This window comes from Leuresthes tenuis, unplaced genomic scaffold (assembly GCF_036924035.1).
Source record: "Leuresthes tenuis unplaced genomic scaffold, fLeuTen1.0.hap1 SCAF_19, whole genome shotgun sequence".
NCBI classification, from domain to species: Eukaryota; Metazoa; Chordata; class Actinopteri; order Atheriniformes; family Atherinopsidae; genus Leuresthes; species Leuresthes tenuis.
In genome coordinates, this window is record NW_027325373.1 from 6,734,364 (window position 1) to 6,750,940 (window position 16,577).

General features: G+C 41.6%; 3 protein-coding genes across 7 annotated transcripts in view; 2 read left to right on the top strand and 1 right to left on the bottom strand.

Annotated features, from left to right (window-relative positions):
* il11ra (interleukin 11 receptor subunit alpha) overlaps positions 1 to 7,540 on the top strand; it is a 39,100-nt gene extending 31,560 nt beyond the window's left edge. For 3 of the 4 annotated variants that reach the window (XM_072371402.1, XM_072371400.1, XM_072371403.1), the window contains exons 5-12: positions 87 to 201; positions 421 to 584; positions 2,015 to 2,178; positions 2,622 to 2,766; positions 3,068 to 3,163; positions 4,667 to 4,769; positions 4,898 to 5,012; positions 5,600 to 7,540. In XM_072371402.1, the coding sequence (XP_072227503.1) occupies positions 87 to 201; positions 421 to 584; positions 2,015 to 2,178; positions 2,622 to 2,766; positions 3,068 to 3,163; positions 4,667 to 4,769; positions 4,898 to 4,976 (866 nt within the window). In that variant the 3' untranslated portion in view covers positions 4,977 to 5,012; positions 5,600 to 7,540. Of the gene's footprint in view, positions 1 to 86; positions 202 to 420; positions 585 to 2,014; positions 2,179 to 2,621; positions 2,767 to 3,067; positions 3,164 to 4,666; positions 4,770 to 4,897; positions 5,013 to 5,581 lie in introns of all 4 variants that reach the window. The other variant, XM_072371401.1, reaches the window with a different exon arrangement.
* Positions 1 to 16,577, top strand: part of rassf6 (Ras association domain family member 6) — a 101,400-nt gene that overhangs the window by 57,149 nt on the left and 27,674 nt on the right. The gene's annotated exons all lie outside the window — the stretch shown is intronic.
* tmem267 (transmembrane protein 267) lies at positions 11,079 to 15,220 on the bottom strand. Of its 2 annotated transcripts, XM_072372304.1 has the most exons (4): positions 15,151 to 15,220; positions 13,444 to 13,908; positions 12,814 to 13,191; positions 11,079 to 12,179 (listed from the first exon to the last, which is right to left on the bottom strand). In XM_072372304.1, the coding sequence occupies exons 2-3, from the start codon at positions 13,849 to 13,851 to the stop codon at positions 12,856 to 12,858; spliced, it is 744 nt and encodes a 247-aa protein (XP_072228405.1). In that variant the 5' UTR covers positions 13,852 to 13,908; positions 15,151 to 15,220; the 3' UTR covers positions 11,079 to 12,179; positions 12,814 to 12,855. The 2 variants fall into 2 exon arrangements, with proteins under 2 accessions (XP_072228405.1, XP_072228404.1); XM_072372303.1 differs by having other exon boundaries at positions 11,079 to 13,191.

Consider the following 16,577-nt stretch of genomic DNA (forward strand, 5'->3'; position numbering starts at 1 on the left):
GGACAAGACAGAGAAAACATTACATCTAATAGCCCCCTAAAAACTCCCTTTAGTGCTTGTGAAGAACTGTGACTCCTGTTTTCCAGATCCCCCTGGGGAGCTGGAAATTTCCTGTCAAGTGCCCAATCACACACATGTTCGCTGCTCCTGGATGGAGTCTGTAAAGACCTTCCTGCCAGCCAAGTACAGTGCCTTCATCTGGTAAGAGCCAGTAACTGCAACTGAAATGATCCCATTCAGAACAGGCATTTACAGCATTAAATATGAAGCAGATGCCACAGAGTTGTGCTTTGAATGTGATGTAAATAGTTCTGTTCTCTTTTCTTTTTGTCGCTGCCTCCTTCCTTCCTCTAAGATGAAAGTGGCATTAACGTTGTATTTTACATGAGAGAATAAAAAGACTTTTGTCTTGTTTTCAAGGGGCAATGTTAAGGATCGGAAGCTGTGTGTGGTGGACGTCTCCAACAACCACTGTGATGTAGACCACCTTGCTTTCTGGCAGACCATCCACACACTTGAGATCACAGAAACCAATGCTCTTGGGTCCTGGACAACATACAGTCGATTCAGGCTACACGAGCTATGTAAGATCATACGAAAAACACATATGCATTGGAGACTGTATGTCTTAGTCACCTTCATGCAAGACTGAAAAAATGTATATTCATTTGCTCTCTGGTTCCACATTCAACTCAGCTGAAATGGGCTGTTGCATCACTCATAAACAACTACAAAGATTGGCTCCAAGTATAGCTGGCCTACATCAGACTCACTTCAGGTGACTTGTTCAAATGGTTAAGTTTCATGGCACACCAGGGTCATGCTTTCACAGCACTTGAAGCAGATTAAGCAGCTGTTTTTGGTCACAGTTTCTCAGCACACTTGGCCGCTCCTGCCTGGTGGGGCATGTGAGAATGATACAGAGTAGCAGTGTTGTTCCATCAGGCTGAAGTTACCATACAGACTTCAGCCAGCTGCAGAAGAAAACATAAAATTAGAGCTTGTTTGTCAATGTTGCAGATATATATACAGACAGAGTAACGACTGATTTCCTACAATTTAGTCCTCACATGTGCGAGCTCTGAATGGTCGACTGACTACACAAACTCAAAGGTACATTGTATCTACTAATAATAATAATAATAATAATCAAATCAAATAATAAAAATAATACATTTTTTTATAGACGCCTTTCTGGACACCGTACATAGGTTAAAAACAACGCAACACAAACAATAATAACAATGGGGAGTAAACAGTGATCAGAAAAAACAAAACAAGAAATCAGGTTAGTATTACACAATGCAAATGAAATCAGGGAAAAGGCAGTTTTGAACAGGTGGGTTTTGTCTTTGGATTTGAAGTGTGTGAGTGAAGTAGTGTTCCTGAATTCCGGTGGTAGACAGTTCCAAAGACGAGGAGCAGAGCGGCTGAATGCTCTGCTCCGCATGGTGGTGGTGAGACGGGCAGGTGGGACAGTCAGGAGGATAGAGGAGGAGGATCGGACAGTGCGGCAGGGCGTGGTAACATGGAGGAGGTCAGACAGGTAGGGAGGAGCGAGGCTGTAAATAGACTTAAATGTTAAGAGAAGGATTTTAAATTGAATTTGAAATTTTATTGGGAGCCTAGGCTACGAAGCTATGAACGAGAATAGACGCGGTTTGGGGGGTGAAGGAGGGGCGGAGGCGATGGTGATAACTACTGACTCTGAGATGGAAATTTGCATTGCAAAATGCCGCAAAAACACTCCAGTGGCTGAATTCGTTCATGTAAACTGAAGTGAGTTTTCGCACCATAACTCTTCACAGGAATATTTTTGTATACATAATAATCTTGCTGCTGTGGAACAGAATCATTCACAGCCTTAATGAGACATCTTCACATCTTACTGCAATGGGCTGTTTCCTTTACAAAACGACTACAGAAAAAATTGAGCTTGAATTGTGATCTTACAGTATTTTTGACGCAGGGAATAGCTTGCGGATTAAAATGTGTTAAAATGTTTTGTTTGCAGTGAAACCAAACCCTCCAGAGTCAGTTGTGGTTGTGGAAGAGGAAGAATCTCCAAAAAAGCTGGTAGTCTCATGGGCCAATCCAACTTCCTGGCCGCTGCATCATAGTTTCCCCCTACTGTTTCAGATCAGATACAGGCCAAATGGCTCTAAATACTGGTCAGAGGTTAGTAAACCAAGTCACATGTTTCACTCTACTATTGTTCATTGACATATTTTAAAAAAGTTTCCCACATTTCAACATTTGTTGTTTTTACTTTCGCTGTTCTTAGATTGGATTTTAGAAAATGGATTAGATTTATAGTTAACACATTTAGATTCTTATCGATTTATGACAACTGCCTGCTTTGATAAATCAACTACTTGCAGATATATGAAGTGAATTAAAAAAAGAATAGAAAAACATTAGGATATAGATGCAGTTTCCAATGTGGAATGCAAACTGATGATACGGCTAAACACAATAACATGAATGTTGGGTTATGCACCCCCCAACCAATTTGCTTTCTTATTGAGATGGACACCGTCTTTTGTCTCTGTGTGTGTGTGTGTGCGCGTGTGCATGTGCACGCTTATTCATTGCAGTGTCTTTCTCACTCTTTAAAACAGATTTACTCAGAGGACCATGGCGCTGTGATATTTGATGCCCTGGCAGGCCACCTCCACCAGGTTCAGGTTCGAGCCCGGGATGAGGTGAACCCAGGGAGCCAGTGGAGTGAATGGACCCCCACAGTTCTTGTCAAACCCTGGGAAGGTCAGAGGGAAAATAGGAAGAAGCAAATTATTAGCCACGCCACCTTATTGTTCATCAACAAATATAGAATCATACAAACGCATCAGTAAGAATTGATCAGGGAAGAAAGTGATAAGATATGTGTATTTATAAAGTTAATTTTACCGATAAATCATATAAAAATCTATAGTAACTATGTAGTATGAATATAAACTAAAGTAAAAATATTATAGAGCTGTTGGATGGAGAACTGAAACAGCTGATCAGTGATTTAGTGGAAATGAGAAGGCTAAGTGTGTGTCTGTGTTTTTCTGCACTGCAGCTCCTTCCACCCCTGAGCCTACAGAGGAGGAATGCGAGTTCCCAGATGATTTTACTTTCAGCACGAAGCCTGAAACCTCTACCGCAAAGTCACATAGTAAGGCCCATTTGTTTCTTCAGATGACTTTAAAAAACTACTCAAACAGCTGTCAGACACAAGCACGCAAACACACACACACATAAACAAATACGTGCTCTGTTGGATGATAGCGGCTAAGTTTTATTTGATTCTATCTGGTTTGCTGCTTTATTCGTTGACTGACCATCTCCCGCGTTTTCAAAATATTCCACTGTCATGCTGGATTCAATGGCAGCTTGGACCTCTGAGGTTCCACTACCAGAGCAAGTTCACAGCATACACCAGCAGAGTTTAAGCTGTGTTATTAAAACTGTATACTTTTTTTTATATTTACAGTTCAGATGATTACAAATCGAGCAACGTTTTCTCACTCACATTTCACATCCTCGTCAGCTACTCACTGAACAGGCTGGTCTCTTGCACCCATATTGTGATTATTGTGGCAATATTATGGCATTATGGCAATATATCCATGCATAACCTGATTAAAGTTTGTCCCACAAGTTGCTGCAAGGATCTGAGTGTTCCTCTCATATTTAAGTGCTTGGGTTCTGTTAGATTCAGAAGCAAATCCATTATATACTTTGATGTGAAGTCATAACACTGAAGGAGATGAACGCTTGGGTCAGCTTTGTTGTTTCATGCTTGTTCAAAGGTTTACCTTATCTCAGTCTGGGTTCAGGTCTGCTGAGGTCTACGTTTTGCACCTTGTTTTTTGGCAGCAACTAAATGTCCTGTCAGTCATTAATGCTGCAGTAAGATCTGGAGGCATTATTTACAGTTATTATAGTGCAGACAGAACGGTGCAAGCACTCCGTGCCTCTCCCCATCACTCAATTACAAATAATTGAAGTAAATTGCACCTGCGGGTGTCATGTTTTCTACACTGTGCTATAAAAGCTCACACGTACGTGGACAAAAACAAAATGGTTAAAAGCAGCCTTCAGTTGCAAGCATGCCACATAAAATGCACACATGCAGGATGCCCACAACATTTGTTTAGGTGAAGAGTGACTAATGCTGAAGCTGCTTTCCAGTGAGACAGTTATCTGTGTGTGTGTGTGTGTGTATGAGGGTCTGCTGTCATTTACAGATTTTTTACATCTCAGCTTTGACTGCTTTCATTGTTCAGAGTAATGTGTGTGTGTGTGGAAATGAATCCTTCCTTTTAATCTCATATCAGTGCATGTTTGTGTGAAAGCTGTGATGCCAGATTTGCGATTAACATCTAACCGGGGAGTAATTAAATTCAAGACCACACGCAGTTTTGCTGGCTTCTACACTCAGGGTCTCTGAAGACAACAAATCAGTGTATGAAATGTAAAACTGTTTTGTTGCTCATCTATATTTTTGACTTCAGTCTTCTTTATTTACTTTCAGACATCTGTTCTGATCTCCCTTTCCATCCTCACGTCACGTTTCAGCTCTCCAATATGCTGCTTTAGCTCTCTCTCTGTTTCTCTTCATCTCCCACACGGCTTGTTTTGTTGACCTGTTGTTTGCCTCCTTCTTTCCACCCAGGTTCCAAACATGAGGATGAAGGTAATTTGGGCCTTGTAATTCTCCTGGTTTTGTTCTCCGTGTTCATCCTCACCACCGTCCTTTCCCTCATCTTTGTTGTGTGGTAAGACAAACGCACACACACACACACACACACACACGTACAGCCCACATAAACATCCCACAGCTCTGTGCTGTTTATTTATGTCTCTCTTTGGGTGAGATTACGTGGTGATATTTCTATATTTCCAGGATGAGGCAGAGGCGGCAGGAACATGCCACCAAACAAGAACTCACCTCTATGGTAAAGATGAAGTCGATGCCAATCTGATGCAACTCGCAGAATGTGCAGCCATTGTGTTTCAAGGTAGTCAGTTTAAACTCTGAAGCTTTACGTTTGTTTTCAATTTCTTTTCATTGCACGTTTGCTGTGAGTATTCTGAGTAGACAGTGTTGGTCGCAAACGATGGTTTATTGTTTGGTTTGCATGGAAAATAGATGAAACTGTTTGAATTATAAACATCATCTGTGTGTATAGATAATTAAAGTCCCAATTAATAGTTTTTCTACCCTCAGATTTAAATAACAACCACAGAAAGTCATCAAAGAGCGTCAGAAGAAGAGCGTAGCCATGTTATGCTTTAGTAAGAACCAAAATGGTTCAAAGAGCTGCTATAAACAACCCCTCAGATAGCCAGCCAACTTGTGATTATAAGGCTAGCTCACACACGCACACACACACACACCACACACTCACAGATTATAACCCTGTAGGTTTTTCTTCATATCTCTCATCCAGCTCTGCTATTTAGAAATGTGCTTTCAAGACAGCTGTTAATTACGTTATGAGTTATGCATGTTTTGCACAGCTGCCTTTTCGCTCTACTCCTCTCTCCCCCACATCTTCCCATCTTGTCTTCCTCCATTTTTCATCAGATTTTCTCCTCCTCTCAGGCTCACTTGAAGCATCTTCTACCTGTCAGCTCCACCAGTGAGTCAGCGTCCATCCTTCACCACTGTGACACGCTGACCGGCCATATTCAGTTACAGTAAGCACAGCGTTTCCAGGGCAACAGGGACAAACCCATGGAGAGCTCAGTTACCCAGTAGTTAAAATCTAACTGAGGGGCTACCCATAATGCATCACCAGACACCCAACAACTGAGAAAACGGACCTTACTATGTTCACTTCAGCATCGTTTACTCCTCCGCGGACTTGAGGAGGAACAATGCACCGGAACATTTGAGTTCACTCACTACTGCTTCAGATGGAGTGGCTCTTTGCAAAGGGTGCCTTTTGAACTTTTGAGCAACAAATAAGGACAAAAAGTGCAGCTGCCAAACAAGAGATCATAGGATTTTATTTTGGGACAACTTGCCTCTTCTTCACCACCAATAACCTTTCACATTCTTTTGTTTTTGTCTTTGTGAGGAGGAACAGACTGATGTGTCCATTTTTACATTGATGACCGACTGACTCAATGCTGTGAACGAAGCATAACCTTTGCCAGTCTGTGTGTGTGTGTGTGTGTGTGTTTGTTTGTTTGCGTGTGGGTGTGTGTGTCTGATTTCAAAGCAGTAACGGTGGGCATTATGGCCTCTGGTGGGGCAGAGAGCAATCTGTAACCTGCTCCTGGGCTGAGGGACATTATGCACTTACCAGATCCAGGGAGGGCAGATTGGGTGATATAGACTTTATCTCATTGTGTTGGATGATTATGTTGTCCGCATGTTGTCCGGTATTTTAAGTACAGGTAGTCCTTTACTTCCTCTGTTATACCTCTTTCTATCAATCCATCCACTGTGCATTTTTGTGTGTAACTGAAAGACTTTAAAGAAGTGAAAGAGGGAGAGATACTGGCCTTTCACAAATCACCAGCATTTTGACATTATATTGATATTTCGTTAGAAATGGAATGTTAAACCCCAGATGTTCAGCAGACCAGTTTAGACCCCTAATAACTGCTTTATCAGAGCAAGGTAGAAAACGGTTTCACAGTAAGTCTCTTTAACAGCGACAAAACAAACAGTCACAGTCATATTGTTTTACTGGCTGTTAATATGTTGAATATTTTCTGATAAACAATTGTTTTTATTCATAAAAAAGGACTTTTCTTTAGAATCCAAGATGATGTCTACAAAGGAAATATAAAACTAATGAACCCAATCTGAAAAGCTGGAAATAATTAATTGAATATTTAAAAATACAAAAAAAAAAGCAGTAAAGACGAGTTATGACTGTGTTTAGTTGTACTGTGCAGAGAAACCATTTCAGCATGTTCGTCTATGTAATTAACTCTTTGTTTGTGGTTATATATTTAGTAACAGTTAGAAAAAAACAGAAATGTTACCAATTAAATAGGGAAAAAGTGACTGGATTTAAAGCCTTAAGCAAGCTTGCTTACTTAGAAATAAGAACGGGGGAAAAGCTAGTTAAAGATTGTAAGCACTTTGTCCCCCCATTAATGTAAGTAAAAGGCACGGCTTTGTCTCACAGAGATGATCAGAGGTTCTATTAAGTTTCTTTCAAAGCAAACAAATGAGAGTGGGAGCATAAAGGGCAGCAGATAATGGTCAATATCATTTGGAGCCGCAGGTTTCCTCTATTTCTGACATGTGGTTCCTTTCACATAAGTGAGGTGGTTTGTGGACGGCTATGTTAGCATGTGGTCTTGAACACCACAGCAAATAACATGGTTCCAGTATGCTGAAGATGTTTGACATTTCTGTAGAGGGAGCAGTGAACGTTGTGAGGATCTGAACAGTCCCATCGATGCAAATTGACCACAGAAAAGGGAAGGCCGGGAGCGTAGTGATGGGCTCGGGTTGCAGGACTACAACAGACTGGTAAACTGTACCAGCCGAGGGGCCAGATGCATAGAACTGCATACACTTTCATGAGTGAACCTCAATGTTTTTTTTCTTCCTCAGATTTATAAACCTGCACACAGTTAAGGTTTATTTTTTATTGTCTCAATCAACTTGAAACTGTGCACGTGGACAAACTTCACTTCGACTTCCATTTTTAGCCTCAGATGGCCACAGACTTTACCTTCATGTGTAATTTGCATATAAAACATTGCATGCACCACAACTTAACGTGCACACGGCGGCAACAATAACGAAGCTTGGTTTTGTCAAACGTGAAACCGTGACATTCAAAAGTGAAGTTGGAGAAAATTCGATTGATTTGGAAAGAAAAGAGAGACGATCTGCTCCCAGACGAGAGAAGACGCACATCAGAGCTGCTGGAGGATATGCAGCACTTCTTCCTTTATCTGCAGCGGATTAGCACATAGCCTGCAGAGTACACAGACATGCATCTTTTTGAAAGCTCCATTAGCAAGGTCATTTCAGTTTCATTCTGCCAGTATTTACATCTCCTGCAATTAGGGCATGTTCTGAAAATTAACAATAAGAAACAAAATCGGGGGGGACCCAGCTCTGTGACATCGTTTTTTTATTAATTAAATTCTGTCACGTCTCTTCTGTTTCCACCTCATTTCAGAGCTCTATTGCTCCAAAACGTGCACGTATTCTGACCACCATCCCCGTTTGTGTGCAGGAAAAGGTTCATGCATTTGGCCCAAGTAGTCATTGTCTGGTCAGTTGAGCCTCGAGTATATGTAGCCAAGTGTGTAAACGGTAAGTTAGCGAAAGCAACTCACGGAAACTGTTTGACTTGTGCATGGCCAGCACTTACCTTCTAAAAATACCTCTGATACAGTGTACAAACCTTGTGTGCTGGGTAACCAGCTGCTGCAGACGGACACAAGAGTTGAGTTATATTCTTTCTTTCTTTCTTCCTTCCTTCCTTCCATTCGGTGGTCATCTTCTGCTCCAGATGTTGTTGTTTTATTGACTTATTGTGTCTTTTAGAAACACAAGGTGCACCTGAGTCAAACTCTGGTTTGATGACTGTATGTTCTCTAAAGCTAGCTCCACATATTATGCATGGATCCAGTTGAAGCTTTCATGTACATTATTATTGTATATCACACTTTAAAAGAAACATGTATGTTATACTGTATGTGGTGTTTATGAAACAGTTTTTTTTTTTGTTTTTTTTTCCTTTTTTGGAGGGGTTGGGGGGGTAGTTTTACAGACATGGTTTGCTCAGTCTTGAATCAATTTGATAAACATGGCAAGACTGATCATAGATGATCATTTCTGAAGGCAGATTGCCCCAGAAAACTAGCATTAAGGACTGAGGGTCACCCATGTCTGGAGAGCATTCCCGGTGTCATGTATTTGTGTCTTTCTCCCCAGTTATATGAAGCTGTGTTACTGTACAGTTACTGTATGGATAATGTGATTACTGAGTTGGTCTTCGTCTAACATGCTTTACTTTATGCTTTAGGAACCATAAATGAGTCATTTTCATTAAGCTTTTCTGCAACAATTTATCTTGAAAAATCACATCAAATTATTAAGCAGAAGTCTCTCACTCTGAATGAATTAGAATGAATATTTTGGGCTTTTTAAAGCTTAATTCAACCCACAGCCTGCTCACTGAAGTTTTGGATCAACGCAAAACTTCAGAAGAATGAAAATATGAAAACCCAGACTGATAAGACTTTGTCATGATTATTCATTTGACATGCAACACGATCAAATCTCCAGTTTTGACAGCAGGACGGGAGCATTTTCTTTGACTTTGATGAATTAGATTGGAGTCATCCATGAGATGGAATTATCAGAGGGAACGGTGCAGTTTCGTTGATCTTTGTGGTTCTGTTTTGTGTCGACACGCTTCTGTTTCACTTTGGGGAGGTTTTCTCTGTCGGTGGACAGACCTCTCTCACTCTATCAGTGTTCCACTGCAGTTTGTGTTAGGTGGAGCCTGTGGGTTTTGGTTCTTACAACTCAAACTACACTCAGGCTCTTTCAGATGTACAGTTTTTTTTTTCTTGCTTTATGTGTACAACAGATATCACTATAAGCTGTGTTTTTTTCTCCCTTGGTATGTTTTTGTGAAATAAATGCTATTTTATCACACTTTTTCTACAGACTCCACCTTGTGGTTCACAAGCTTCTCTCCCATATCCATCACCCATTTCCTCTTTTAGTACATGGAATTTTCTGTTATTGAAAACTGTTTTGCCTTCAGGTGTCTTTTGAGACAGGCTGTCTACATTAACTATGGTTTGTAATTGTGGTATTCAGAAATCTGATCACATGTCCACTAAAGCACGCTGCTTTTTCTTTCTGTCTTTCATAAACTCCCCATCCACAGAATTTAGATGGTGCTGGAAATTACCCAAATGATTGAGCTTCCCTTTTTTTGCCTTGTGAAAAGGAAATTGCCATTGTATTCTGGTTACACTTCCCATCATACAAACATGCAGGAGGAGGCGTGAGCTTGTTTCCTATTAACCTTTTGGCCGTGATCAGTGCGCAGGGGGTCCACTTCCACCGATTTGTGGTTCAAGCATTTTCTGAGAATTCTTTTGCTTTGGTCTTCTGAAGAACCAGCCTGTAAGTGCACAGCATGGTGGGAGATGTGCGACTTGGCCCTGAAAATTTGTGATTAATTTTGTCATGCAGTGGAGTAGCCACTCTGCCTCGGTCCAACCTCTTCCTTCCTGCTCTGTCCAGGATATTCCCAATTAGCTCAACCAGCTCAGGACAATGGCTTTGATACAGATCCACTGCAGGTCTGAGGGAGCTGAAGCACAAGTTAGTTCTCGGGCCGGTTTTTAGACCCGATCATTAGGTGGCGGCTGGACTGGGAAAAACGGGACTTTCTTTTACAGTTTCCATGTAAAATGAATAAACACGCTCTTTCTTTTCCCCAGAAACTAATTTTTCACACTCCTCGGTTTAACGCTGAAATGGCCACATGCAAATAAAAAACAGCTGATCTCAAAGGTTACACCAAATATTATTTTATGAAACTAAATCTTTTGTTATTTAAAACAATTGTGTGTAAATGTTCAGCACTCCCACACTTGGGTTTGGTTAGTGTCACATTTCTCCAACCACTCTGAGCTACGCTGCTGAAGAGCGGGGATCAGCTTTCCCGAAACATCTGTTTCTACTGAGGACATGTAAGAGTTGGAATTTATATCTCCATGGTGAGCAACCTCTTCTGTCGAACATTCAACTTCAGCAGAATATTGTATCGCTGTATTTTTTTTAATATTTAGATTTTTATGATACTTGGATACATTAATGATGGGACACATAGTCCCTCCACAACACCAGGCCATTGGAAGACAATTTGGGGTTGTGAGAAGTTGAGAAATGACTTGTACTTCTGAACAAAGTCAAAATATTTATATGGGATATATTTTATTGAGATAAAAGAACACTACCTTTTCTAAGTGTTACTATGTATACTTACTATTGAAATCAAAACTGTGCCATACAAAACATACAGAATTGAACCATTAATACAAAACAAAATTCAATATTAAAACTCAAAATGTGCAAAATTGAACATAATATTGCATCAATGAAGGTCACTACATATAAGCAGCAGTAAGGGATTTTACAGAAAACAGGATGCCACTCGTTTATGTTCCTCTCATATACACAAATAATTCCTTCAAATCTGTGTGAAGTGAGGAGAAGTAAGGTGTTAACCTGTGTGACAGTAGTCAATACAAAACCCTTGCAGTGCATTTTGTCTTCTGGCTTGAATTGGCTTAGTTGAAACCTCACAAAGATGAGTTTTTAAATGACCTCTTAGTACCTCACAAGAGCAAAAACACCTGAAAAAAAACAAAGCGAAAACATTTGTACCGGAAAAGTCTTTCTAAAACAAAATGTGCAAATTTCAGACCTGATTATTTCCATATCATGTCAGATGCACAGGCCAGAGAAAAAAACAAACAATAGATGATTAAGAATTAAACTACAGCCATCTAGTGGACAGCATGGTTATTACAACCATCAACGGGCACAGGTTTCACTGTGTGTGTCCAGTTTCACACAGCGCCAGACGAGTACATCATCCTTTTATACTAACAGCACACCGCTTACATTCAAATAACACATTTTGAATGCCCATTACTAGAACACAACATTAATATCCATCATTTAAAAGTTTGAGTGAATAATACTGTTTAGGAACGTGTGTGTTCAGATTACAGCTATAACACTAATAACTCTACCTCTAAGTGTTCTGTGTCTTATGCTTTTACTGATGTAAGCAATTCATCGTGATGAATTCAAACAAACGGTCCACATCCGTCAACAAGTTCTGCAACGGTACAGCGCCAGTCATTAAAGTGCAGCAGCACTATGAAAAATATACACAGCGAGTTAATTCAGCTGCTCCTGACAGCAGGACTGGTTGATCTGAACTGTTGCAGCATACTTACCTGCCCCCCAAAACACATAAAACACCTCACAGCTAGCACAATGAAGGTCCTGTTTCTTTGGAAAAAGGACGGGTGTTTTTCAGCTAAAACCAACAATACCTGTGCCGTGCCAAGACGCTGAAATCTTAGGTACAAAAAACAAACGTCTAAGACAGCTTCAACTTCCTGATCCATGTCTGTGGCGGACATAGTTGGCACTGCGAATGCTGATTTAAGGGGGGAAAAAAGGCTTAAAAAGGAGAGGTTGAAGGACTGCTCCAAGCAGCACAATGAGAGTCTGCAGAGAGGTGACAGTCGGACATTACAGGCTATTTTGCGGTCATTAATTGTGGATCTGTCATTCTGTGGAATGTGAAAGCAGTACATGTGCACTGGATTGTACCATTCTGATTAATGATCAATGCACAGCTGGTTAATGGTGGGTCAGTGTCATACAGCCTGTGGTCGACCTTTGGTTAACTTTTCCTTGAGTGCTCCGAGCCAGGACAGAGACAGGAAAAGTGATGGCTGACTGGTGGAGATCAGGTCTTGGACTTCTTGGGGTTTGTGTTGATGGAGCATTTGTAAAAGCTAAAGTCTGAGCTGTACAGAACCACTCCCGCAGACTTTAGACTGTCAGAGATGGCCATTAATCCCTGGATTCTGATAACCAGGACGGGAAATTTTTATAGGAATCCAAGACTGGCACTCTTATTGAATTATTCCTTTACTGGACAGAAGTCATCACCCCTCATACAGTGAGTAAACTAAAAAACGTTTTTCATCTTTCAAGTGCTGTAAATATTTTCTTCAGCAAGTAAGTATTTAAATGTTGCTTTAAAGCACGAAGAACAATTTTACCCAGATGTGATCCATATGGGATCGACAGTGAGTCGGTGATGTCTAAACATCGATAGCCACCCCGTGTTTAGTAGAGATCACATCCCTGGTTCCTGTCAGGTACATGAGCACGGAGCACAGGTGGGGAAGCGTCGCAGTGGTGCTCACATACAACCAGTAGGGGATGGGTGCCGTGTTGCCAAAGGGGCACACCCACAGACCGTGGCGCACCGCGTCCCGGACGTGGTGTGTCGCCATGGAAATGAAAAGCATCCACGGCAAGGAGCACCAAGCATCTTTGAGGCGGCCGATCCACATGAGGAAGCGCAGGGTGAGGCAGATTACAGGGATGAGAGAGGAACAGTGGAGTGGAGGACGCTGAGGCAGTGACACGGCAGCCTGGAAGGAGAGCAGGAGGGGGATTACTGGATTGTTTAAAGGGTCCACTCCTGCAGCTGTCAGTGTAATTGTAGAATTATGAGTCACATCTCTGCTTCACAGCTAAAGTGAAAGGGAACTGTATGCAACTGTTTTGCCTTCCTATTGTTTTAATGACTTAACAATTAGCTTTATCAAAGAAAGGCGAGAACTTATGAATCCTTTGTAATCTATCATTCCAAAGCTTACTAAACATCAGGGAGGAGTTCTCACCTTGAGTGACAGGGATCCAGCCATATAGAAGTGGTCCAGATCTATGATTGATGCCAGAAGGCCCGCTAGTAGCACCTCATACAGATCACTCTTTTTTCTCAGTCCAATAACGACCGCCCACGACCACAGTCCAATCAATCCGTGCGTGGCGTTGTCCAAGGCAGCACGCAGCCACAGGTGGTGCTGGATGATGGACAACTGGAGGGCGTGGTCCGCCACCACGCAGAACATCCCGAGGCCTGCTGACGCCAGCAAGGAGGCGGAGCTGAAAGTCTGTAGAAGAGCCTGAGCTTTCTCCGCCTCTACAGCCAGGCTTAGAGGTACACGAGCGCCATCTCCTCCGAGGCCCACCCCCAATAGGGGGGACGAGGACGGGGAGGAGTCAAGCTTGGAATAAAACCCTTGCATGCTGACGGGTGGCTGAAGGAGCCAATCACCAGTGAAGGTCACCACGTTTTAGGTAGACTGGAGAGAAAAGAAATAAGAGGAAATGTTGACAAAGGGACTAATGCTGGGCTGTAATGTGTCCGGGGGGAGAAACCCAAATTAAAAGCAGGCCCTAAATGACCAGGACTGTGGCTGGCACCTCCCAAGAAAGCTATCATCAACATATTTGTCTCTGAAGTTGTCAAGCATCCTGTTCAGAGCCCTCCCCACCCTCCCTGAAGTTAGCTGAAGGCATCCTGTTCCCTGCTTTTAAGCAGCTCCTTGCAGAACGCCCACTGCACTGTCCAAGCTGTCGACTGTGATCGAATCAAATGGATTCATACTCGACATCATCTGTGACTCACTTATGTAAAGCACTGGATGAGTTATTTGGGGAAACCTGTAAACAATGAACTTCAAACTGATTCAAGTAGAAGCATTCACAGCGATGATTTCAGTACATAATGTTCAACCAACTGAGCAGCCTTACTCCCAACACATTATAGATAGATGGGTAGAGTTAATTAAACAAGACAAATATTTAATCCTAACCCACAGGACTGGTGAGTCGCGCTGCCCTCATCGTGCTTAACGCAGATCATATTGAGATTTGGACTTAAAAGGAAGGTTGCATCTTATTTAACTGTAAGATTGTGTGACTGTTTTCACTAATATGCAAGAGTAGGACTGAAAAAAAGCACTGAAACGTTCCTGCCACAAACAAAAAACTGGTGATGTAATTTTACATTGAACCCAGAGGCGAAATAAAAATAGGTCTCCGTCTCGTGTAACTGAGTGAAATGTGGGACAGACTTGCGCTCGTGTCACTGTTCGTGTAACAGCAGTCTCCTCCTTAAACACTAACATCTTCTGGCGTTATAAACCGGTGTGTGAGAATATAATCAGCTTTTATTATCATCACCTGCTGGCAGCTAGCATAAGCAACAACAATGGCTAACGCCATTGTTCTTAGTTCTTCATCCCCAAGCTAACGTTCGACCTACGGAAACAAAGACATGTAAATTAGGCTAATCTCATTGAGCTATAAGAACATGACTGATGTTGTTAGCTTTGAGCTGAGCAGCTAACAGTGACAAGGGAGATGCAGCTTTGTGTAGGCGGACAGAGCTATGAGCATTGACCCTGCTGAAATTGCGCTGGAAAACACGACATGACGCGCTTCGCTTTAACATCACAGCACACTACCGAACTGGATATTTCCTTAACAAAATGTTTATAGGTGATTTAGAGCAACCTGTTCGATAGTAAGGACATACTCACCCCATAGCCCTGCATCTGTTATCCTACCGCTGAGAGTTCCACACTTCTTCTGCTGTGTGCTGCTGTAGTCATGACGCCCAGCTCAGTGGCGCTGTGCTGCCACCTACAGGTCAAACAAGATACTACACACTATTGGCACGACAACAAACCCAAGAGGCAGATCTGTAAGCTCAACAAACAAATTAAGAGAGACAAAAACATACATTACGATCTCAATTACAATTGCTATTAGGCAGACAGCATGATGAGAACCCTCTTGAATTTCAATTTCATCCATATACAGGTGCTGCATCAGTCTGATCGTAGCTCACCTCCAAGGCTTGCGTAAGATGCATTTGGACCAAAGAATGACTAGGACTCTAGAAGAGGGACTCTGCCCGACTGGACAGACTGGTGAAGAGAGCTGGCTCATTGGTGGGCACAGAGCTGGACTCTCTGGTGACAGTGGCAGAGAGACATGTAAAAACTGGGTCTGGCTGCTAATATGTAAAAGGAAAGAAAAATAGATTTTATATAAATATAGATTTTTTTTTCAGTTTCATGCCCAACCAGAAAGGTAAAAAGTCAGACCTTCTTTTTCTGCTTTCTATGAAATAAAGAAATAAAAAAATAAAGCAGCGAGTAAAAGTGGACCTTCATAGCTGAATTTTATGTTCAGGAAAGCAGCACTATGAAGAGAGAACAATTCTTAACTCTTTCAAGGTCTTCAACAAAAGTAAAAGTGACAGTTGCAGACCGGCCAAGTTTCTACCTCACCTTACGTGATCACCTGCACATGATTTGATTGTATTTCCAGTCTGAAAGTATACATGGTAACATTTTCCTGATGATCAGATGATCAAAAGCTTTGAATAACATTCAGGTATTCTGCCTGAAACAAAACAAGCTTACCTCCTGGTGTTTCCAGGATGCTTTTTATCTTCCGAATGGGCTGCTAACCTGATTAAAAGTACTCTATGTACACTGTGTAATTTAAGAGAATGAGAGCTGTGTTGTAAGAATCCAGGTCAGCTCTTATTCCGACGCTTTTCAGTGTTGTTGAAGACGGGTTAACACACTGATAATGTCCTTATTATTGTGCCAGTCTGGGCTGATGTTTTGCTCCTTGAGTGTAAGGTTTCAATAGCTGTGAAATTCTTGTGATTCAAGGATTTGAAAAACTGTGATTAAGACGGCACTTAGCTAACACATTAAGCAGAGTGTTGTGTTCAAAATGAAGCCACTTATGGGGATAAATCATTGAGTGCCCATAGGGGTACTCTCACAACTTTCCTCTTCATTAATAGGTCATCTAAATATAGGCCAATGAATGCAGAACACATGCCACTAATAAAAAGGGTGCAAATTATTCTGATTAGGCCGTTTTGATATAAATTAGTAATACAGGTGACAATAGAGCTGATGTTTATATTAGCTACCACAAGATG